The sequence below is a fragment of the Oncorhynchus clarkii genome, chromosome 9 (genome assembly GCF_045791955.1).
Source record: "Oncorhynchus clarkii lewisi isolate Uvic-CL-2024 chromosome 9, UVic_Ocla_1.0, whole genome shotgun sequence".
NCBI lineage: Eukaryota > Metazoa > Chordata > Actinopteri > Salmoniformes > Salmonidae > Oncorhynchus > Oncorhynchus clarkii.
The window spans coordinates 45,898,667-45,923,708 of record NC_092155.1 but is presented as its reverse complement, the minus strand read 5'-3'; the positions used below and the strand labels follow the sequence as shown (position 1 = coordinate 45,923,708).

Here is a 25,042-nt window from a genome sequence, read left to right as displayed (position 1 = left end):
ATAAATAGGCTAATAAATAGCCAATCATAACAATAGTAGGCTATTATTATTTTTTACTTTACCTTAAATTCGATTTTTTTTATGTCATCATTTTGAATGGTCAATTGTGATATTTGATAACAATCACCTTGCAGTTGAGGGATGCGACCTTGACCCCATCACATACCATGCTGTATCCATTGCTAGTCCGGATCCCACAGGTTTGCGAAAAATAAGTTATTGCTCTTAAAGGGGTAGTCAAGAAGGTGGTGGTGGCAAAGGCGGTGGTATAGGGGGAGGGGAGGGGAGGGGGGGAGGGGGTCCGAGATGGTGCTGAGAGGGAGGAGGGGAAGAGATAAGTGATCTAAAGGGGAGACGATAGGACAAAAAGTGATGATGAATACATTGCAAAGTTTTTTGGCCCTGATGAGGGTGTCAGATTGAATGGCCTGTGCGCATGTGCGAAGGTGTCCAAACTGACAATGCTTGTGAGATGAAGATAGTGTTGTTGCTGCTTCTGGGCTCACGGAGGACGAGAGGAATCTACAAGCCGACAAGATGAGATCCAAGGCGAGGGCGAGAAAACTGGCCAAAAGTAGGTCTTTTTCCCTTCTTACGCTTTCGGTCGGCGGCTCGAACTCTCGTGCCGGTCACTAATGTGTCCTTGTCATTTGTCAGTTCCTTAGTCGGACGCGTCTTTGTCCTCGTAGATAATTTCGCTCTTCTTGTGAATAGTAACGATAAAACACCCTAGTCCGTGTGTCCAGCCTTTTCGCGGTTGCAGCCTTGTGTTCGCTTGTTCACAACGTCAGAACTTTCATATATGCTGAGAAACACTGCTGGTGGTTTTGTATAAAAGATATGGGAGAGAAAAAACATTACCGTACAAACTGCGCCGGGGAGTAGTTTTGTTTTCTGTTCTCGGAGGTTAGACACGGCGAAGAATCGTTACCCGAAAGTTAACAAAAAAGTTGTCGAAAGGGATAGTAACTTTTTCATTAAGTTCTTCCAAGTCTTGTGAAATAATATTCCTAGTTTTTGAAATAGTGGGCGCTCTAGCACTGCTCATGGCTACAGAGGGAGCTCAGTATAGAGACCGAGTTGTGCGCACAAGCTTCATTCACGACAAGTGGGAGACGTTAAGATGTGAAATTTGAAAGAAATCGCTGTTTTCGTGCGGCATTTTATCCAAGTCCGTTTTACCTTCGAAGAAACTGCATCCACGAAGTCAGTTTTTTCCCACTGGCCGTTGAACTACTATTGTGTTTTGTTCCTCCTTCGGGGAATGGCAATCAATAGGCCTAATGCTTGTTGTGCAAGAAATGGCCCTGCTACTTTACGGACTGTTGCTCTCGTCACACGGACAAATCATTTTCACTTTTGTGAACATCATGCATATGTTTGTGTAGAAAGAAGGATGATTCTATAGCTTGATTTCTGCTATATTTCCAACTTATATTTGTTTATTACGCATGCATGAATAGACTTAACTTTTTCTGTATTATGCATTGAATCAATTTACGTGTTATAAATGTTCTGCATAAAAGTTCAACCAATAAGGTGTGTTGCACATAGCCTATTTTAAAACACCAACGCGGATTTATTTTTTGTTCTGAGTGTTATCTATTATTTCAAGGTGAGTTTCGATTATGGACATGTAGCAGTTGGTCATTGCTGATGCAGAACTACGAGCCGAATAATGCAATGAACCTAGTAAGGGTTCAGTGAAATGTATAATGCATTTAATCCGTCACTATTAACGAATCCGAAAGCATACGATCTTATGTATCGATATTTACAATGATTTAGGAAATAGTTGATTTTAACTTCAGCATAGGCTTCTGAAAAACTTTGTTTATGGCCTTTGTTAATCCAAAATCCACATATTCCCGATGTAATGCATGTTGCTTTTCTAAAGAAGACCAGGTTGTTTCTGTTTCACAGTGGGGATTATTTAACAAACAATTATGTTAGCAGTGTGAAATGACCTTGCTGTAAACGAGTAGCCTAATACGTTGGTTGTATGCCTCCTCCATTTTCTATGCATTATGATCAATAAATTGTTTGATTGAGGACAAAACATGTAAACATTTCAACAGTTAAATATTGTGTTTTGGAACCAGAAATAAACAATTACATTGTAAGCAGCGTTTTCTGTAACCGTGCTTGTATGTTTGGTCCAAGTTATTAGGAATATGCTGATAATTGTCGCAGACATTTGTCAAGCCTTTGCAAAGAGAAAGTAGGCCTAGCACTCATTGAGAATAGTTATCAATTCAGGAATGTATTTTTCTCAGTAATTGAAATAGACCTTGATCTCTAAGTAGCCTTGATTGCCTCTTGATCCTAGTGCTAATTAAAATAAATGCCGGCATGGCTTTGACTAGACCTCTCACTCGACAATAATTATTCACGTCTTGCTAAGCTTTGAGACCTTATAGCGAGCCCAACGCTGCTCGCCTTGTTGCAGTGTAGCACATTAGAAACTAAGAAATATTATCATCATATGAATATGGCCTTGTGATATTTAAAACAGGGTCCGAGTTGACAACACCTTACGCCTAGACGTGTGCAGTTTCAGAGGCTTTACACACCGTGGGATAATTGTCACACTCTACCTGTTATGTAGACTAGGTTTATAGCAGGCTACACTTATTACATTTCCCCCACAAAAAAACGGTTATGGGCATAATGGAAGTACAGTATTAGCTTAAAATTCAGTTCTGTACTCTGTGGTGGTGGCACCTTTTTGAATCCGACAGAGTTGTCATAGGCCTGATTAAATCGAAAGGGACCTGGCGTGGTTTAAGGACTTAAGTAGATTTATACAGATTTACCCGGTCCAGAATTCTCAAATCCACAGGGATTCGGCACTCAGAATCGCCTCCCTGAGCGGTGTCGAAATGGATAAGCTCACATTGATCAATAAATACTGTGACGGCTCCATATTTCCCCCCATGTATATTTGGATATGTTGTGATATTTGCAAACACTTTTATGTGTTTAGTTTTACATGATACTTGTTATCATAGCCAGGTGGCCTGTCATTTAGATGACTGTGGTTTAGTTTGTTTATATTCTTTTGCGTAAATTATAGGCCTATTTTAAACTTTCGAAATTGCACAATTTATTATTATTATGCATATTTATTATAACTATTATAATTATAATCATTATTCACGTTTTATTATTATTATTATTATTATTGTACGGTTACGTTATGCAACTATACGCCATTAACCCACAGTATGCCTATTACAATACAACCAATGCCATATTACTCTTTCAATATTTTAAACGGTCTTTTTGCTCGCTCTTGTTATTTGAGGCAGTATAAGGTATACATCATCTGTAGAGGTTTATCAGTATACAGTTCATTACATTTTTTGTAGGAAAAGGCTACCTCCTCGATTGACCTCCACTGGGATAAATTGCTTGCTTACTAAAAAAAAGTAGTTCCTTAGACAATAGGTCTACTTTAAAAAAAGGCCTATCGTATGGTTCAAATGTTTGCAATTTGGTCTGAAACAACAGCTGTGTGCTGACAACATGCCGTCATTGCAGTATTCAATTGTTGCACATTACAGGTGACTTCTCCGGTAGGCTACTACAGCAAGCCTACCTCGTGTCTAAAACCGAACAAACATTGTAGATTCTAAAAATGAGTCATAGGCCTGTTGTAAAATCGTATGATAATTTGACTTGTCTAATTTTCTGTGTACATGCAGTCTGTTTGTGTGTTATGTTAAATTGGGCCGCAGATTCGGTAATGCTAAAAGTAAACGTTTAATTAAATTCATGATCTGAAATTATAATTGAATGTTTACAAGTCAACATTTGAGGTTGCACAGGTGAAGGCCATGCTTTGAAGGGACACGCGCGCACGGCCTCATGCAACCGACATACGTCAGAGGTCAGCAAAAGGGATGCTTATCAATTAGGCCCACTCATATTTTGAAGATTATTACATTACTTGTATCCAGAAACGTATGGAATGCAGGCCAACAATTGAATGTTTCGGAAATTATCAATTAATTATCAAAAACAGAAAATAATATCAAATAATTTCAAATAAAACATGGTTGTGCGACGAAATATTGTCATATAGAATGAACGAAACGCAGTAGGCTAATGAAAGGTCACATTAGAATCACAATTATGTAAATATGTTGACTATCGGCTGCCCCGCTTTTCCAAAGATGAGCATTATATCATAGACATGAGAGGTAGCCTTTTATCTAGCGCACACCATCCAATTATGTATTCACTCAAACGCATTTTAAGTGAAAGGAAAACGTTCGAATGCCCATCTCGCTCTCTCGCGTCACATTGAATCGTCGCTCATGTATGGAGCACCATATTGTCTGGTTGCTCCCATAGCCTCCTTGTACTCTATCGGTATTTTGGGGAGGCAGTTATTGCGCGATAGGATTGCTCTCACTTTAGTGACTTCCTTCGATGGACTGTAGTATCATGAACCCATGTCTTGTTGTAGTACAGCCTCTGATGTTTTGACAGAGTTAATAAAACCAGCTCCAAAACACTGTAAAACAACAATGGGCGCTATGTTGAATTTCTGTCAAAACGCTTAGGCCCCATGCAAGACCCCGGGCTTACACGCATAAAATGGCTGACGCAAGAGTCTGCTCAGGTACAGGAACGATTAGGCTCTAACTCAAAATACTTCCACTAGTTTTTTTTTTTTGATGGACAGAAGAACTTGCAGCATGAAAAGCATAGAACTGAACAGACATGGCTGCCGTTTCATAAGACCTTTGGTACATTTGCAAACCATCCATCTTTGCCTGGTTGTCACTTGTTTGAGTGGAGGTTTGATGCTGAAATCATGGTGACTCTCCTATGCAGCTGGTCCTCTCTCTGTAAACTGAAGACCATGGGACTCGGCATTCACTCCTGGTCTGGATGAATTTGACTGGGGTTCGTTCATAAATATACGTTGTTAGAAGAAGCTCTGTGGCGTGTGTCACTCACTCATTCACCCACTCACTCACTCGTTCCTGCACACGCTCTCTCACACAAACATTTTACCGGGACACATTATTCTGACCAGCGTGCCATGTCACCCCCAATCTTTGACAAAGTGGAAAGGTTGAGTGTAAATGCCGCCCTGCCAGCGGGAGTTGGCTCTGTCGGAAGTGTGTGTGTGTGTGTGTGTGTGTGTGTGAATGAGAGGCACACCTGATGCAGCCTTCTGTCTTTGAAGCCTGCTGTAGTTTTTGAGCAGTGCAGTCCAGTCAGTACTCTAAGCACTGACCTTGCCACCAGGTCTGCCTCATAATGTCACACTGTTCATAATCCAACGTGGACTCGGCACACCGCTGCTGGCCATATATACAGGGTCGTTTTCGTTAGAGCACACGCTCTAAAACGTTTTGCAACGAGTGTTTCTTATTGGACAAGTCCAGGTTGTCCCTCCCTGTTTCAGCTCGTTGTCTTCCTATTTGCTGTATAATGAACACAACCCAGTATATATAACCTGTGGACGACGTCAACGCAGTGTGACGGGCATCTCAGTCGGACCCTTCCGTGGCTCCACCCACCCTGCGCGCCCCAGCAGATCCACATGGAGAATATCTCCTCAGCCCACCACCCTTCAACACTATGTGACTTCATTCGACATGTTTTGTAAAGCGCCGCAATCTCCCGATGTTCTTGGCAGTTTGACTTGCATGCCTGAGAGAGTTAAAGATATCTCCTCTCTGTATGTTTTCTCTTCAAGCAAGCTGCCCCCCCCCCCCCTCCCCCCAAACCCAAACCATCCCTGATGTGGCGACCTGTTCATTTTTAGACGAAGATGAGATGTGATATAAATAGACAGGAGGAATACTGCAGAGTGGTATGCATTTGCGAAGGGGGGCAAAAGAAAAAGCCATTACACCAGTTCAAGGCATTTCTGTGTGACCCGGCCTGAGTATCATAGTCCAACCGGTGCTGTGCTATGTCTAGCAGAGTCAGTCAAACTTATCACCTAGACAACCAAAAAGACTAAGAAAGGGCCTGGGTCTTGTCCATTACGGCACACAACAGACAACGTTTCAAATGCTTTGTGATAGAACGAGCATTTCCTGTTGGACAAATGCAGGTAGTCCCTCCCTATCCCACCCCTATTTTTTCAGTTTGGTGCCTAATGAACACAACCCTGTCTGTAAAAAAAAAAAAAATGCTTCCTTCTAATTTCTTTACGGAATTCAACCAGAATGATTCTCTCCAAACCTGCCTATAGGTGTGATTAAAACCCCGCTGTTTGACAGTGTTTTGTTGTTTGCAAAACAGAGGGGATGTTGACTGGGTAATTAAGGCGTTTGAGCCGCACTCATATGATTCACAGAAATCGTAATATCCTGGGGATTGCTCTCCATTGTGACTAGTCTTATCTGGACGTAATCCTGGTTTGTTTGGTCTTAGCCTTCTCCAGCTCTCTCTCTCTCTCTCTCTCTCTCTCTCTCTCTCTCTCTCTCTCTCTCTCTCTCTCTCTCTCTCTCTCATGTTCTGTCTTTCTTATCTCCCTCTCTCTTTACCAGTGTTTCTTTGCTCTGGTATCTTGTAGGGTCTGTACAGTGTGGGTTCCTGGTGTTAGCCTGCAAGTTGGTCTCTTTAGGAGCCTTAAGACCTGACACACACACACACACACACACACACACACACACACACACACACACACACACACACACACACACACACACACACACACACACACACACACACACACTCTATCTTACAGCCCGACGCAACCCTGCCAGACTCAAATGGCACTGAGCTCTGTCCTCCTGCAGCAGAGACTCCCTCCGTCACAAATAAGGGACAGAAAACACTCGACACACAACTTGAGCTTGAATATGGTAGGCCAGTGTTTTGCAATACAGTGGCCCACATCGACCACAGCCACATTTCTATTGATGTGAATGTAAAGGTAGCAACTGCGGTACTTGGCATTGGACTTTTGTAATAAGGTTCACTGTGTCGTATGGTCTTGATAAATCATTGAAATTACACACGTGTTTGCTTGCTTCAGTTACTTTCCCACGTACAGTAAATACTCAGTGACTTACATCTTGCTCCCTCCCTGTTTGCTTCTCTGCTTCCCCTATCAGAAGAGTATGTCTACAGATAGAAACTGGTGCCCCAGACCCTGATTTTCCCTTCATCTTGTAGAGACAACGATAAGGAGACAAAATGACTCTCCTCCCCAGAGTCCCTCTCTCTTGGAGAGGCGTTCAACGCGACCCCCCCCCCCCCCCCCCCCCCCCCCCCCCCACCCCACTCATTGGACGGCACTTTCAAAGCATTGGCTCCCTCTGGTCTCCCCTGTGTGTTTATATCCCCTCCCTCTCTCCCTCCCTCCCTCTCTCCCTCTGTGTTGTCATTAGCACAAAGATGGGCATGTAGTGTCTCATTACGAGTGGATTAGGATGGGACATCTCAGGGGCTCGGGCCAAACCGGGACTCTTTTTTTTCCCTCCTCTCTTCTATTCCCTAGTTCTTTTCCCTTCTTCTCTGAGATCAGGTTCTTTGATTTGCCACGATAAAGCCCCCCTTTCATGTTTGTGAGGACAGTCCGGACGATTACGCTGTCAGACGATCATTGGGCTTTTGACAAATTTGCTGTCGAACGGGAGAGGAGGAGGGAATGTGAATGTGGAGATTCCATCAGTAATTGAGGTGTCATTATCATTATCCACTGGCGTTTGGTCGACAGGCAGACTTCACCAGGCCTGAAGCAGGCAGCACCTCTATTTGTTTCATACTTAACTTTCTGGTGGGTGAATGATGAGCTGGGGTGAGGGGCAGAGGAGAAGGGGCATCGGTCCCCTTTCAGAAGAAAGGTCCGCTTCTTTTACTTCCTCTTCAACCACTCCTGTCTGTCCCTGAAAATTGCCTTCATTATATCAATGGCATGTTTCTCTTTCACCCCCCCCCCCCCCCTGTTTGCAACACAATTAGCCCATCTGGCTGGCTCACCATTTATTTTCATTTTAAACAATTCTACAGGTGGTGGCATGTTGATTATGGAGACTCCCGAGAGAGAGGGAGCTGTTGGTTTGTTTAACTTCATTAACTACAGTCGGCTCGCTGGAAAAATATATAAAACCGACTACCTCCATTTTCCTCCACTGCCACTTTAGACGCCAGCATGACTAACAAATCATTACTGCGTTTGGTCTTAGCTTCTCCTCCTGCTCTTATGTCTAAAGATGTGTGCTTGATGTGGTTCTGTTATGGTGATACTTCTCAGTCCCACCTTCAGATACAGATTTATTGCCACACAACCAAAAATGTGTGGTATTTACCTATGTATTTACACAGAGTGGCAGCGAATTGGACTTTTCTGGACCTTTCCTCCTGGGGGGCTAAAGGCACGAAGCTTCTTCCATGTGTGTTTATTCTCCACTTTATGTACGGCCTCTGCTCTCGTCGAGAACAAGCTACTCTGGCGGATGGTGCTCCTTTAATAAAGTTAGATCAAAGCTGAGTCCATGTCTGCCAGATCACACAATGAAAACAGTATTCTAGAGAACTGAATATAATAGCATAGTATAACGTTACTGTAAGACAAATACCACCTAATTTCTTCGGAGATTTTAGGATGATTTGTGCGAACGGTGGCATTTTCTTCTCATGCGGCCACGCAACTCAACAGCGCGAGGCTACTGGGCAAAATATGTGCTTTTACTGAAACCTAACAAAGGTATGCTGCAGTTTGTTAACACCTTCGGCTCCAGAGATCCGCTCACTGTAGCCTACGTCATTTGAAAGAAAGAAGACCTAAACGCATATTCCCATGTGACTGATTGAGATCAAAGGGTTGGCATGCAGAAGCTGCATGGACGTTTCGCCGGTAAAACTGGAAGAATTATCATTCACGATTGACAGTGAGAAACGTGAAGGGAGGGTGAGGACATAAATGTGCCGAACGCGATGCCGATCTTTTACCCGTTGACGTGGTAACCGTTATATCTGCCTGTTTGCAGTTTGTGTGACTACACATACATGTTTACATTTTCACACCCTAGGATGATTGTTGCAGATCCCTCTGTTATTGCAATTATGAGTTTGTTATCCAAGTCTTTGGTTTGATATGGACTCTTTCAGATCCTCGGGCCAAGCCGCTTTAGATGGCCACACACTGACATCATACCCCCCCCCCCCCCCCCCAAAAAAAATGCCTGTAGAGAAACTGAATATATTCTCATGTGAATACAGACAGAATATTTATTCTCTCTTTGTATATATACTTACGATCTTCAAGTAATTCATCCGATTATTATTACCATTATGAAAGGCTGTCCAGGCAGTAATGTGTATTCATCAAGGACCTCAGCCACCCGAGCCACGGCCTGTTCACCCCGCTACCATCTAGAAGGCGGAGGACAGTACAGGTGCATCAAAGCTGGGACTGAGAGACTGAAAAACAGCTTTTATCTCCAGGCCATCAAACTTTTAAATAGTCACCACTAGCCGTCGCCCGCCCAATACCCTGCCCTGAACCTTAGTCACTGTTACGAGCCAGCTACCACCAGGTACTCTGCTCCTTAGAGACAGCTGCCCTATGTACATAGTCAATGTACACTGGTCACTTTAATAATGTTCTACCTACTTTATATGTATATACTGCATTCTAGTAATGGCTCATCCTATAGAACTACTGCTATACACACCTTCTCTATTCATATACTGTCTATACCGTCTATTTCACACCATAATATACATATAAACTCAGTGTACAAAACATTAAGAACACCCGCTCTTTCCATGACATAGACTGACCTGGTGAAAGCTATGATCCCTTATTGATGTCACCTGTTAAATCCACTTCCACCAGTGTGTAGATGAAGGGGAGGAGACAGGTTAAAGAAGGATTTTTAAGCCTTGAGACAATTGAGACATATATTGTGTATGTGTGCCATTCAGAGGGTGAATGGGCAAGACAAAAGATGTAAGTGTCTTGTAGTAGGTGCCATGTGCACCGGTTTGTGTCAAGAACTGCAACTCTGCTGGGTGTTTTTCCACGCTCAACAGTTTTCCGTGTGTATCAAGAATGGTCCTCCACCCAAAGGACATCCCACCAACTTGACAACTGTGGGAAGCATTGGAGTCAATATGAGCCAGCATCACTGTGGAATGTTTTCAACACCTTGTAGAGTTCATGCCCCGAAGAATTCAGGCTGTTTTAATGTTTATACACTCAGTGTGTATTTATATTCAGACTCTGACATAGATTTTTCTGATATTTCTGATATTTTTTTCTCTTATTATTTTTTTTAGATTATGCATTGTTATGCATTACTGCACTGTTGGAGCTAGAAACATAAGCGTTTTGCTGTACGTGCAATAACATCAGCAAAATATGCGTACTCAACCAATAAAATGTGATTTGATTCGTGGTGAAAATATCCCCTTTCCCCCCCACCTTCATCATTAACCTGGAGTCAGATTGTTTGTGAAACGATGAGTAGGATGTTGGTGTGTGTCTGCACACAGGGTGTTGGGTGTTCCCTAAAACATTTCAAGATTAGCCATTAGCCCCCCATCTCCCCCGTGCCCGTCCTCTCTCCCACCCGACACTGATTCCTCTGTGCTGCTTCGGAGCCCCCCAGCCTCATCCTGCCCAGTGTCCGGTTCCAAAGTAACGATGAGGCTGGCTGCGTGTGAAAATATTGAATTGCAAAAACATCCCTGGGTGAGAGGATGTGTGAATGGAGCTTTCAGCGCCGAGGCTGGGCGAAACCCGGGGCTACTGAGTGACGGACAACAAATGGCATTTTGTGTCCCCAGCAAAGAGAAGGAGAGGCGAATAGAGAGAGAGAGAGAGAGAGAGAGAGAGAGAGAGAGAGAGAGAGAGAGAGGGGAGAAAGACATTGGGTTAAAGGGGTTTTAAGCCTCATATTGGCCTGGAAAGGGTTATCACATGACCCATCTGACCTTTGACCCTCCCTGCCATGGCCGCCTGGCTGCACTTCAACGGAGAGGGAGTGAGTGGTTGGGGGGCAGGCACACTCAAAGCCAGTGCCTTCACAAAAAAAATCCAAGGGGGTAGGGTAATAGGTAAAAGTAATGACGATAACCTCCACTTTCCTGGGACGTGGGAGGTCAAACCTCTTTAGATTGGGTGATAATGTCAAAGGTACTCTGTGGCCATTTTGGTTCCACTCTGGCTCAGTTTCTCAACAGAGTTGAGCATGGGCTGGAAGAGGGAGGGAGGTCAAATGTAAGAGTAATGCATTGCATTAGGCCAACTAATTTTAATGTGTTTGTGAACTTAGGAAATTAGTTTTGACTCATTCAGTTTGCAAGGTGTTGGAAGTTGTCAGGAAAGATGCTAAGTGTTGCTGTTGAGAAATGTGCCTAGACACCATGTTCTTTGTATTAACAGGAAGTAACACACTGTACACCCCATGCTGACTTTGACTCCTTTGAAACTTTCTGTTGCTGTGACTGGCACCTTATCAGACACCCTGAGCAGTTCACTCCAGAAGGTGTGTGTGACTGTGTGTGACTGTGTGTGTGGGGTAAGTAGATTCCTGATGTCTCGGTGGACTCAGTGGGTCACGGTATGTCTCTTCACCCTTCTGTCCCACTTCAATGCCCACACGTTGGCATCCTCTCGTTCCTTCTTTTGTCTCTCTTTCTCTCTCTCTCTCTCTCTCTCTGACGTCGACTTCTGGGATTCTTTTCTCGCTTTTTTCTCTTATTTTTTTTCTCTCCTTTCCTCCTCCTGCAGGAACGCGGGGGAGACTCTCAGGAGCTCTTTGAAAAGATGCGGCGTCTTTGTCCGGCCCGATAAAAGATGCCATAGTTTCCCTTTTCCTCCTCTTTGTGCCCTTGCTGGCGGCTCCCGTAGAAGTGCAAATTGTCCTCTCTCTGAGGGGCTATCCTGAACCTCGGCCGGGTCCCGGGCCTCGCTGCATTGCTGCCTGCTAATTACCACACAGAACCCAGAGAGTCCTGAAGAGGAGAGAGAAAGAAGGCCGGATTCCCACAACCACCTGGCCTTCTTTTCTCCCTGGCTTTGATGGCTGACGTCTCTCTCTCTATTCCCTCTCTCTCTCTCTCTCTCTCTCTCTCTCTCTCTCTCTCTCTCTCTCCTCCCCTTCTCATTAATCTGGGTTTCAAATTGCTTTCTGACTCTGACAAACTGCTCTTGTTGAAAGGGAGATGAGGAGGAGGAGGAGTGGGTGGGATAGAAGAAGGGGTTGGAGGGGTGAAGGTTGGGGGCTGTAGGTGACAGGGGAGTGGGGTTGAGGGGCCGGGGTTTAGGGAGGCAGGGGTGGTCAGAGAGAGAGAGAGAGAGTTTGTAAAGTTTGTATCTGAAGTCCATTACCATTGGCCTGGACTCTGTAGGGTCTCCCGAGGAGCGCCCCCCCCTCCCCCCACACATAGTTCCCACTGCCCCCGACAGACAGAACATTGCTTTGTGAGAAAAGAATACACAGAGGAAGAGTGTTGACTACTCTACTCCTTTAGTCTGTCCATTCAGTAGGGCCTCTACCCCCGCTGGTGGAGCTCTATACAGCCATACGCTTGGCTAGGCTATGCTAGGCTCGGGGCTGTTGCCTCTCCATAGGCTAGCCTATGCTAGGCTTGGGGCTGTTGCCTCTCCATAGGCTAGGCTATGCTAGCCTCGGGGCTGTTGCCTCTCCATAGGCTAGGCAATGCTAGGCTCGGGGCTATTGCCTCTCCATAGGCTAGGCTACGCTAGGCTCGGGGCTGTTGCCTCTCCATAGGCTAGGCTATGCTAGGCTTGGGGCTGTTGCCTCTCCATAGGCTAGGCTATGCTAGCCTCGGGGCTGTTGCCTCTCCATAGGCTAGGCTACGCTAGGCTCGGGGCTGTTGCCTCTCCATAGGCTAGGCTACGCTAGGCTCGGGGCTGTTGCCTCTCCATAGGCTAGGCTACGCTAGGCTCGGGGCTGTTGCCTCTCCATAGGCTAGGCTACGCTAGGCTCGGGGCTGTTGCCTCTCCATAGGCTAGGCTACGCTAGGCTCGGGGCTGTTACCTCTCCATAGGCTAGGCTATGCTAGGCTCGGGGCTGTTGCCTCTCCATAGACTAGGCTACGCTAGGCTGGGCTAAAGTAGCGATAACATCTCAAGTTATTGCTAATACCGTTCAGTACACAGTGGATGATTTGACTCCTAAAACAGATTAAGGTGCAAATACACACAGTGTTTCTGTCCAATGTTTTTTTTTGCAACAATAAGCAGTTGACTGTATTTCGATTTTAGGTAATTTACATCGCATTTGCTAATTGTATTGCATTGTGAACATTTTTTAACTCTATTAAATGGTACGCTAATTATGCTAACAATGCTCTCGTTTGGCTAAAGCCATGTATTCATGTATAACTGCTGCATTGAGGTTTTCCGAACTCTCTCGCTCTGCCTCACACACAAACACACACATGCAACCCAGCTCCTCTAATTGGTTCTTATTTGCGTTCCATTACAGACAGCTCTTTTAAATGGCCAAATCAATAAAATCCCTGCGCAGTTCAGCCAATTCATAGCTCCATTGTGCCGGCAGGAGAGGAGGAGACGGGGATAAGGTCGGGCAGCGTTTTGGCGGAAAACAAATTGCTCTATTAAAACCCTGTTCTGTGTGACGCCATCACCTGGGAGTCCCCAAGGCAAACCGCCAGCTAGCACGGCCACCATTTGCATCTTCTTGTTAGACAAAAGGCAGGCGAGGGCAGGCAGGTTGCAGCACAGGGCCCAGCGCGTCAGGCAGCACACGGCTGACACCCAGCAGAGCAGCAAAGAGCAGAGCAGAGGCCCCCAGAGATAATCATTAACTCTCGTCCCAAACAAACAGACAGCTGTCCTCCCACAACACACTGCTTCTCTTTGATACGTTGCCCTCCGTGTGGCCCGGCAGGGTGATAACCAGCCACAGATCATTCAGGAAACAGTTGGGTGTCATATTAACAAGATATTCACCTTCCCTAATTTCCCTCTATGGGGTTTTTCCCCCACAGTCATATGAATATCTACTGGTAGGATTTGTTTTCAAATCAAATCAATAATGTTCCGCTGCCATGGATACGTGGCCTAGCTGGTCATCTCACCAGGTTCAACATGAACCTGTGGTGCAGTGTTTGGCATGAATCGAATTCAAATCTAAAAGCATGTACAGTAAATAGTATTCAATAGTATAAATGCTACACTGTAAATGTTTTGATCGTTTTTTTCAACAAATTATTATTAAGTAACTGGTTCCACAGACTTTTTTTTAGTTCACTCAACTTTTCGGTTCAAGTGTTACCTGAACTTAACATGTTTCCTCAATTTATCTGATATGTTCATTAAACTATTATTTGGGCATCTTGACTAAAAAATAGGCTATGCAGCTGGTTACGAACACATGTTTTAAACGTAGATATTTGACACAAGTTGACACGCATGATTACATTGTGCATGTTCATTTCTACAGTAATTATTATTCATCATGGGATGAACTCACAACCTTTTGGTTTACTGCATTCCCATCTTCCTGCTGACCTATTTTTACTTGAGTGTATTTTTAACAGAGCTGATATTTACTTTGAAGTGCAAATTGTAGCAATACAGGTGAAATCAGTCATCGACACAGACATGGCGGCGTAGCAGCAAGAACGGAGAGGTTGTGAGTTCAAATCCCAGGTGAGGACGTGTTGATTAATAATTACTGTAGAAATGAACATAAACGTGTGTCAAATATGTAAGTTCAAAACAAAAGCTCTGTGTTGAACTAGTTCCACATCCTTTTTTAGTGAAGATGCCCAAATAATATTTTCTAGTTGAATGAACATGAGACGAATTGAGAAAACACATAATTTCTGGGCTAACTAAAAAAAATTAAGTTCAGGTAACACTTTGAAAAGTTGAGTAAACTTAAAAAGTCTGTGAAAGCAATTATTTAATAATAATGAGTTGAGACATCTAGTCTTTTTTTTTTTACAGTATATAAAAAATAACAGTAAAAATCTCAATTCATGTTAATAAAAATGATAATAAAGTTATCCTCTAGTACAGACTGTTTCTGTGGGCTGTTATGAGGAGATTTTTGCAAAGCAGAAGTCTCTTCACTCTGCCCTTCTCTTCATCAAGTAAACCCACATCCTTTAGCTGAAAAAAAAAGGCCGATCCAGTTTCTGAATCGTGTTTTACGAGCGGTTGAAACGGCGACTTCTGTGGTTTTCTCTCATCCTCGAACTGCGTTGACCATTCGTTCAAGTTCCTGAGGTTTTTCAGGGAGATGCCAATGAAACTTTTAATTGGGAAGATGACGTTATTCAAAACAAATGTTTTGGACCCGAGGACCGGCTTGTCTATCAAACCCCCCCAAGCTCCAGACAAACCTGTTTACTTTTACAATTTTTCCCTCTTTGTTCTTTTTTGTTGCTTTATGCTGGCCTTGCAAATTCTTTCCCCTCATCTTTCGAGCTGCCGTGAAAACATGTTGAAATCTCACACTCGTCTGGCATGAGCTAGTCATGCTGCAGTACTATTTTAAAGGTCAGAGGTCAGTCCTTTCTATACACACAATCACACACTCAATTGGCCACTCCTTGCTATTTTGTTCACACACATAACCTGTGATTATTTTGAAAAGAGTTAAGTGCCTGAGTATGTCTGCCAAATTCTGTGTATTCTAGTAGGTCCATTTCAAGAGAACCAACTACGGAAATGACACAGAAACGTGTCAGAGGCTTGGAAACCTTCTGAATGTTCCTGTTCCCTCGTTGAAGATGAGTTCTGCTGCTCAGCAATATCTCTTGAGCTTGACAGTCTTCCCCCTGACCTCAAAGCAGATCTTACAAACATCCAGCATGTCCTGAAACGGCACGTTCACACTTGGTCTTTTTTTCTCTTTCTATATTCTCTTTTTCTCGAATCACCTCTCCCTCTCTCTCTCTGTACCCCCCCCCTCTCTCTCTTTCTCTCTCTCTCTCTCTCTCTCTCTCTCTCTCTCTCTCTCTCTCTCTCTCTCTCTCTCTCTCTCCCTCTCTCTATAAAGGCAACGTGACTGTCAGCACTTTGGCGTTTAATTAAAACTAGGTGTGGGATTCTCGTTCCTCCTTTTTTGACACCTCGCTATTTATCTACCGGACACTGCTCGGGGCAGGACCCGTGGAAACAGGGAAGATTTTTGTTTTCAGAGCCTTGTCTTTGATGCCAAGTTCCTCTGCAGAAACGAGCCGCACATCTGAGACCGGTTTGCTGGAATAACAGCAAATGTTTGTCTTGTATTGTATGGCACGCTGCTCGAGGAGCAATAAAGCCGATTCTCCAGCCCCCTAAAGCGCCTCTTAATAAAATAGTGAAGAATAACTCCTTTACCTTAATCTCCCCGATAGATTACTCTGCTCAGGCTGGGAAATTAGCAGCAGGCCTAGACTGTCTTTACGCGCCTGCTTTACAGCGGTTCGGGAAATAGCATTTTCTTGAAGAGATGTTAGAAACAACATGTGGCTAATGGGATGAAAATGTTCCACGGTCTGGTCCTCATCAGAGAGAGGAGAGCGGTCCTAAACAACTAAACATGGCCGGCCGAGAATTGATACGGCGGCAATCCTTTTAAGTGGATCTGTGAGGGACCGCAGCGAACAGGTAGATGCCGTGTGTGTAGCCTTGGTGTGCGTGTGTGTGTGTGTGTGTACGACTGGGTTATGAGGAGGAAGAGAGAGAATGTCTTTGTGTGTGTCCCTTGTTGCCCGGGGTGTAAGACACACCTTTAGCGCGGCGTCTTTGAGATCCACACATCCTACGTCTGATCCTCGTAAAAAAAAGCCCCTGGTTTTATGGTTTCCTGTGGTCCCAGAGGCCTTCGCCTCGCCAGCCATATGGATAAAGAGACGGAGCTTTTTAAAAAACAAAAGCCATGGTACAGGGGTCACTGTCCTCTTAACCCCGTCCCATCCAATCCCACTTTGAAACTAATATCACTAGGGGAACTGATGAAAGTCTCTTTTTCTCTCTCTGTCTCTCTGTCTCTCTCTCTCTCTCTCTCTCTCTCTCTCTCTCTCTCTCTGTCTCTCTCTCTCTCTCTCTCTCTCTCTCTCTCTCTCTCTCTCTCTCTCTCTGTCTCTCTCTCTCTCTCTCTCTCTCTCTCTCTCTCTCTCTCACACTCGTTCTTTTTTTCTTTCTTTCTCTCTCTCTCTCTCTCTCTCTCTCTCTCTCTCTGTCTCTCTCTCTCTCTCTCTCTCTCTCTCTCTCTCTCTCTCTCTCTCTCTCTCTCTCTCTCTCTCTCTCTCTCTCTCTCTCTCTCTCTCTCTCTCTCTCTCTCTCTCTCTCTCTCTCTCTCTCTCTCTCACACTCGTTCTTTTTTCTTTCTTTCTCTCTCTCTCTCCTGACTTTAGGGATCAGGACTGGATTCTTACATCAAAAATGTAGCCTTTATGACACAGTTAACAGTCAGGTGTGTGTGTGTGGGGGGATGCTCATCACTGCTACATAGTCACTAGTAGCTGGCGCCAAGTCCCGTAGAAAAGGTACAACCCCAACCAAGGGATTCCCTCAGGAATGAATCAAGAAACCCTGCTCTAGTTCCGTTACTGGCTACCTACCCCGTCACAATGCCAAGGAGGTTGGTCTAGACTCAAAGGGGTTCGGCACACTCAAAGACGCCGCCAACATCAAAGCCAAGCTCTATTTGCCTCTGTCCTCTCCTCTGGTCCTCTGTCGAAGAGTGCGTGTGTGCGCGTGCGTGTGTGAAGAGAGTGGTCTGAGAGGGGGCAGTGTGTTTAGCTGGATGATGGTGCTACTGTTTGAGGGCATCATGTGTGTTAGGTGTGTCTGAGGTCAGATCACCAGGTAGACCTCTCTCTCCTCTCTCTGTGCAGTGTCAGGTGTACCTAGGGACAGCGCTGGGTGGCTGGCACATGGCCAGCGGGGTGTATGCATGACACTGTCGATGACAGTGGGCTGTGCGTCTCCCAAAGTGTCTCCTCTTCTCCCCTTTCATCTCACTGAGGGTGTCGACAACGTAGAATACAGGAGAGGGAGAGTAGAATACAAGAACAATGAAACTCAGGGGGGAAATGTGCATTCAACGTCAAGGTTTCTATCTGTTCTCAGCCTACTACTGAGTGGTGTTGGTGTAAAATAGGATGCTTGTGGAACCATGGCCTCCCTCGAGGTGATAAGTAACCCTTCCTGAGGTCTGAAGAGTCGTGTTCGGTCACATTTGGAATGACATAAACCGGAGTATAACAAATCAATGTATATTTTCGGAGGTTCTCATCTGATAGACCAGACGCCGTTGCGGCTCAGTCGGTGGCTCAGTCGGTGAGGCGTTGAGCTTGCAACGCCATGGGTTCGATTCCTGCTGGGGCCACCCGTACGTAAACATTAACGCGCGCATGGCTGTAAGTCTCTTTGGATAAAAGTGTCTGCTAAATGGCGTATGTTATAGTTCGAGGAGGAGCCTTTGTCCGTGTCAGCCCTCCAGTGAGCGAGACGTGAAAAAATCTATCTGTCTATCTGAGCAGAGGGCAAAGTTGTCTTGCTAGGAAGGGTATGTGCAGCTGGCTAAACAAACTAACTGTTTGCCTCAGCTATAGAGAGGGAGGGAGGGAGGGAGGGAGAGAGAGTAGAGTGTTTGAATGATGAAGGCCTGTTTAAGTAGCTGTGAAGAGAGCGGGAGGGAGGGAGGGAGGGAGGGAGCAAAAGCATGAGAGAAAAGACCTAGGACATGATGAAAGTGGATAAATAGAATTGTTTATCCTGGCAGCGTGCGAGCTATCCTTCGAGTCAAGTGTTTAAGGGGACAGAGAAAGAAAACAAATACAAGGTGTTTATTTTCTGTGCTGCAGGTGCCTGTTAAAAGCTTCTTGGTTTTAGAGCGACTTGTTCTCTTCCCAGAGAGAGTGGGCGACCAGGTCCTCTCCTCCTTTTGAGAAAGGAGAGTGAAGGGGAGGAGTATTTATTTTAGGAGGATGTCTTGCGGTGACATTGGAACGTATGGCCCCTATGGGCCACGATTTAGAGATGAGTGCAGTCTCTTCAGGGGACCCGGTGAAACATGACATGAGTTGTAGCCTTTTTTGTAAATAATCGATATGTCTCTTATTGAGAGAACATATATCTCTTTTTGTAGAAGGTGTTTTCAACCGTCCCGTATAATGTAGAGAAATATCCAGACATAGTTCCAGTCCTGTTGAGGTGTCTGTATGCGCGATTGCAACTGTGTGCAATGCATGCGACTGTCTGTGTGTGCATGCCTATTAGTGCTGGGAATTGCCAGGGACCTCATGATACAATGTTCTCACAATACTAACGAGTTTGGATCAGACATGAAAATAAAAGTGCTGAAAACAAATTGGCTCCCTATTTAAAAAGAAGATGAACAAGCTACAAACCTGGTGCAGGTACAAAAAATAACATTGCTATAGATCCTCCCCCCCATCACTAACCTATGCATGGGTATGTGCAAGTATATGTGTGTGTGTGTGTGTGTGTGTGTGCCAGGTCATTGAGATGAATGTGGAAAGGGCACCCATCCTCAGACAGTGGCCCGCCTTCCTCTTGAGTTACTCCCACCAGTTGTCCTTGCTCTCATACATTATGGAAGACGTTAACTCATTGTTCTCCTCTGAAACGTGGACAACAGAGGGGTCAAGCTGCCAATATGTCAGTTTACACTACTTTCAAAGACAGGACCTTTCTGTCTTTTTTTAGGACAATCTGAAACTTGTATTGCAACAGAACAAAGATCGCCCCCCACCATCCTGCATTAAGATGGATATAGTTTCTAAATGACAAGCTAGTTTCTGTTAAGATTAACATGGTGTCTGTGTAATTCAAGAAAACAGAATACGAGTTGGACTCTTCCAATATGTTCATCATATGTTCATTTGACGACATGCTTATTTAGCATGCTGCGTGCCCCAAATCAAATAAAATGGACCCGAAATGAAGTGCAGTGGGTCAGTGAAGAAGCAGGAACGACTCTGGGAACAGTTTGAAAAATATTCATCTGGGGCATAAATCTAAATGTTAAATATTATTCTAGTCGGCACCTGGTCTGCAATTGACACTTCATGTGTGGCTTGTAAGCAGAAGAGCTAGTTTGTTTTCCCAAGGTTCCTCCAAGGTATGATATAATCGGAGTGGTGCTGGTGGCCGCCAGCGGTGCCGATGAGCTCACGGTGCGGCTGGAGGTTGACCACTGCTCAGTGTAAACTGTCATCGGGATAATTGAAGGACTTGTACGTTGGTTCCCTTAACATTGCAGTGAGGATGTGAGGGCGAACCCTGGGTGCTTTTCCTGCCCTCCAATCCGCTTCGCTAATGCTCTTCGTTGTCAGGAAGCAGCATCATTGGGTTCATCCGCCGACCAACCATCTCAATATGGTTGACGGTTGTTAATGAAGTGACCCTGGTGCCCCTCTCTTCCTATTGAAGTAGGATAATGAGATTTATGCCAAGGCCTTGAACAGCATCAATGCTACTCTCTCTCCCTCTCTCTCTCTATTTCTCTCTGTCTCTCTCTTTCTCTCTCTCCCTCTCTCTCTCTCTCTCTCTCTCTCTCTCTCTCTCTCCCCCTCTCTCTCTCTCTCTCTCTCTCCCTCTCTCTCTCTCTCTCTCTCTCTCTCTCTCTCTCCCAATGTCTCTCTCTCTCTTTCTCTCCCTCTCTCTCTCTCTCTCTCTCTCTCTTTCTCTCTCTCTCTCTCTCTCTTTGCAGCCTTGATTCAATTACAATTGCAGGCCCAAAAGAGACTCTGAACCCCCCCCACCCCAAACCTGGATCCATTTCCCATTGCAGGAGGTCATGCTTTGTGTTTCTCATTGTCTTGACAAGAGGTTCATAAACCAGGGGTCTGGCGGTAGAAGAGGGGGAACATGGGGGTCACAAGTGGTTTAGGTTGAGCTCTTCATTCATTGTATGCCCCCTTAAAATGTTTGTGTTCCTCATTCGTGACCAATCCTTTGATGTGGAGGAACAGGACGTTCCCCCTGTATCGGTCCCAGGCACAGCACCACTTATCTGCTCACTCCCTCCATCCTCTTGATTCAATCACCCCAGACATTGTTAATTACCTGTTGGGTTGGAAAAGAGTCCAGAGTCAAATCCAATTGGCTAATTTAGTTTCCTCCGACCGTAGAATCCAGGCAATTACTTTCATTAGTCTCTGTTGTAAGAGGTCTCAGAAACCATCCTCCTCTGAAAAGTTGAAGAATTGAACTAAGGCGAGCTGACATTTTGGAGACATAAGAATTAGAGGTTGACCAATTAATTGACATGGCCAATTAATTAGGGCCAATTTCATGTTTTCATAACAATCGGTATTCGTCATTTTTGGACGCCCATTATGGCCGATTACGTTGAAATCCACGAGGAGGCTGCATGCAGGCTGACTACCTGTTACGCGAGGGCAGCAAGGAGCCAAGGTAAGTTGCTAGCTAGCATTAAACTTATCTTATAAAAAAACTATCAATCTTAACATAATCACTAGTTAACTATACATGGTTGATGATATTACTAGTTTAACTAGCTTGTCCTGTGTTACATATAATCAATGCGGTGCCTGTTAATTTATCATCGAATCAAAGCCTACTTCTCCAAACGTGTGATGACTTAACAAAAGCGCATTCGCGTCAGGGTATATGCAGCAGTTTGGGCCACCTGGCTCGTTGCGAACTTTGTGAGGACCATTTCTTCCTAACAAAGACCATACATTTTACATAGGATTTTTTTACACAGAATTGTACATAATTATGACATAACATTGAAGGTTGTGCAATGTAACAGCAATATTTAGACTTAGGGTTCCCACCCGTTCGATAAAATACGGAACGGTTCCGTATCTCACTGAAGAATAAACGTTTTGTTTTCGAAAAAATCGATACAGTTACATATCGCAATATTATTATTTTGGACGATTTTATATGGATACTTTGACTCCAAGTATCGATTTTCATGAAAAAATAAATAAATAAATAAATAAAAAATAAGTAAAAAAAAGAATATATATATATATGTATTTTCATAGTATTCATATAAAATCAGCCTCAACCAGCTTCATGAGCTAGTCGCCTGGAATGCATTTCAATTAACAGGTGTGCCTTGTTAAAGTTAAATTGTGGAATTTCTTTCCTTCTTAAGGCGTTTCAGCCAATCAGTTGTGTTGTGACAAGGTAGGGGTGGTATACAGAAGATTGCCCTATTTGGTAAAAGACCAAGTCCATATTATGACAAGAACAGCTCAAATAAGCAAAGAGAAACAACAGTCCATCATTACTTTAGACATGAAGGTCAGTCAATACAGAACATTTCAAGAACTTTTCATCAAGTGCAGTCGCAAAAACTATCAAGCGTTATGATGAAACGGGCTCTCATGAGGGCCGCCACAGGAAAGGAAGACCCAGAGTTACCTCTGCTGCAGAGGATAAGTTAATTAAGTGCCAGCCTCAGAAATTGCAGCCCAATTAAATGCTTCACAAAGTTCAAGTAACAGACACATCTCAACATCAACTGTTCAGAGGAGACAGCGTGAATCAGGCCTTCATGGTTGAATTGCTGCAAAGAAACCACTACTAAAGGACACCAATAAGAAGAGACTTTCTTGGGCCAAGAAACACAAGCAATGGACATTAGACTGGTGGAAATCTGTCTGATGAGTCCAAATTTGAGATTTTTGGTTCCAACTGCTGTGTGTTTGTGAGACGCAGAGTAGGTGAACGGATGATCTCCGCATGTGTAGTTCCCACCGTGAAGCATGGAGGAGGAGGCGTGATGGGGTGGGGGGTACTTTTCTGGTGACACTGTCAGTGATATATTTAGAATTCAAGGTACATTTAACCAGCATGGATACCACAGCATTCTGCAGCGATACGTCATCCCATCTGGTTTGCACTTAGAGGGACTATCATTTGTTTTTCAACAGGACAATGACCCAAAACACACCTCCAGGCTGTGTAAGGGCTATTTGACCAAGAAGGAGAGTGATGGTGCTGCATCAGATGACCTGGCCTCCACAATCACCCGACCTCAACCCAATTGAGATGGTTTGGGATGAGTTGGACCACAGAGTGAAGGAAAAGCAGCCAACAAGTGCTCAGCATATGTGGGAACTCCTTCAAGACTGTTGGAAAAGCATTCCTCATGAAGCTGGTTGAGAAAATGCCAAGAGTGTGCAAAGCTGTCATCAACACAAAGGGTGGCTTCTTTGAAGAATCTAACATTTTGATTTGTTTAACACTTTTTTTGGTTACTACATGAGTCCATATGTGTTATTTCATAGTTTTGAACCAGGTTATTTAATGTCTTCACTGTTATTCTACAATGTAGAAAATAGTAAAAATAAAGAAAAAAACCTTGAATAAGTAGGTGTCCTAATACTTTTGACTGATACTGTATATAATTGTTTTCCCGCTAAGTAGTGTCCTGTGCCAAAACTTCGGTATATAACTTGTTCTACATGTTATTTTTTTTTAAAGGTGATCCAACATGTTTTCAGCAATTATTTACATTATTGTAAAACTAATTGTCTCTCTGCAACAGACGTATGGTGAGCAATATGTTCTCAGATAGCACACATACTTCTGCTCAACGTAGGCACGATGTGTACAGGATTCATTGGGAAGTTGCCGTTTAGACATAGTTTCCTCATTTGCAAGACGTCTTGCAGATGTATTAGAATATCTGCATTCTACATTCCACAATTCTACGTCGTTTATACGTCAGCCAGACATCGACATTCTATTCTGATGTCTCGCCGACATCTTCCCAATGTGCAGACACTCTCCAAACGGCATATTTACCACGCAGTTTGATCCGTCGGCCATTGGCATGCGTGTTATCTTGGTTTTCAAAACCCTATGAAATCTCAGTATTGGATCGCAATACATATAGAATCGTGAGAATAGGAATGCATATCCTACCGTCACGAGGTATCGTGATAATATTGTATCGTGATAATATTGTATCTTGAGGTCCCTGGCAATTCACAGACCTAGTCTGTAGAGAGAGGGACAAAGACAGACTGCAATCTGTTTACAATTGGCAGGTCCGGAGTGTGAACATCTTGTGCAGGGCCTGTCCAGTCGCAGCCAAGGGGCCTGGTTCTGAAAGAGGCCCTTTCTTACTTCACACATAGACACACACACATTCACGCACGTACACATGTATGCCCACACATACACACACAGCATATGTTTTGCTATCCTTATGGGGACCTAAAATGTATTTCCATTTAAAATCCTCTCTTCCCTAACCTTAACCCCTTACCCTAAACCTAACATCCTAACCCTAATTGCAACCCTCAGCCTAAACCTGACCATTCAGCTTAAAATAGCATTTGTCCTCATGGGGACCTGGGAGATGTCCCACTGAGGGAGAATTTTCCTTGTTTTACTGTCCTTGTGGGGACTTTTGGAGATTTCCAGTACCCACGAGGATGGTAATACACACGCACACACACACGCACGCACGCACGCACGCACACACACACACACACACACACACACACACACACACACACACACACACACACACACACACACACACACACACACACACACACACACACACACACACCTCACTCCTAAAGCACATCAGCTTGTGCAGCTGTTCAACCAGTGGGGCAATTAGCACCCCTCCACTCACCGACCGGGTCGCTCTAGTCGCTTCTTAGGGATTCTGGGTTTGCTATTGGGGTTGCTACCTCTCAACGGCGCTAGAGGGAACGCCTACAGGGGTTTGTTTATTTGATAGATGCGTAGCATCTGTCCACATTTTTGGTGTGTGTGTGTGCATGTGTAGTGTGTGTGTGGAGACCAATAGCCTGTGCTCTTTTCTAAGAGTCGTCTCTTACTGTGGAAGAGCCTAAACCTCCGACCGGCATTGTTCACCACTCTGCTCAATACTCATTCATTATCATTCTCTTTCTCTCTGCTCTCAAAGGAGCCAATGGAATTCCTCCTGATGAGCTGTACTAAATATGCATGATAACATCTCCGGCTAGACAAAGATGAGCACATTCCGTCCTTTATGAATGGGCGTCAGAGATGGACACAGATAAAGGCCTTGTGTGGCAGCCTTCAATAAGTCTGTCCACAATGGCCTCG

General features: G+C 44.4%; 1 protein-coding gene across 6 annotated transcripts in view; it reads left to right on the top strand.

Moving 5' to 3' along the window:
• The first annotated feature begins 350 nt into the window (after positions 1–350).
• Positions 351–25,042, top strand: part of LOC139416410 (PR domain containing 16) — a 225,889-nt gene continuing 201,197 nt past the window's right edge. For all 6 annotated transcript variants that reach the window (XM_071164995.1, XM_071164998.1, XM_071164996.1 and 3 more), the window contains exon 1: positions 351–574. In XM_071164995.1, the coding sequence (XP_071021096.1) occupies positions 538–574 (37 nt within the window). In that variant the 5' untranslated portion in view covers positions 351–537. The remainder of the gene's footprint in view (positions 575–25,042) is intronic.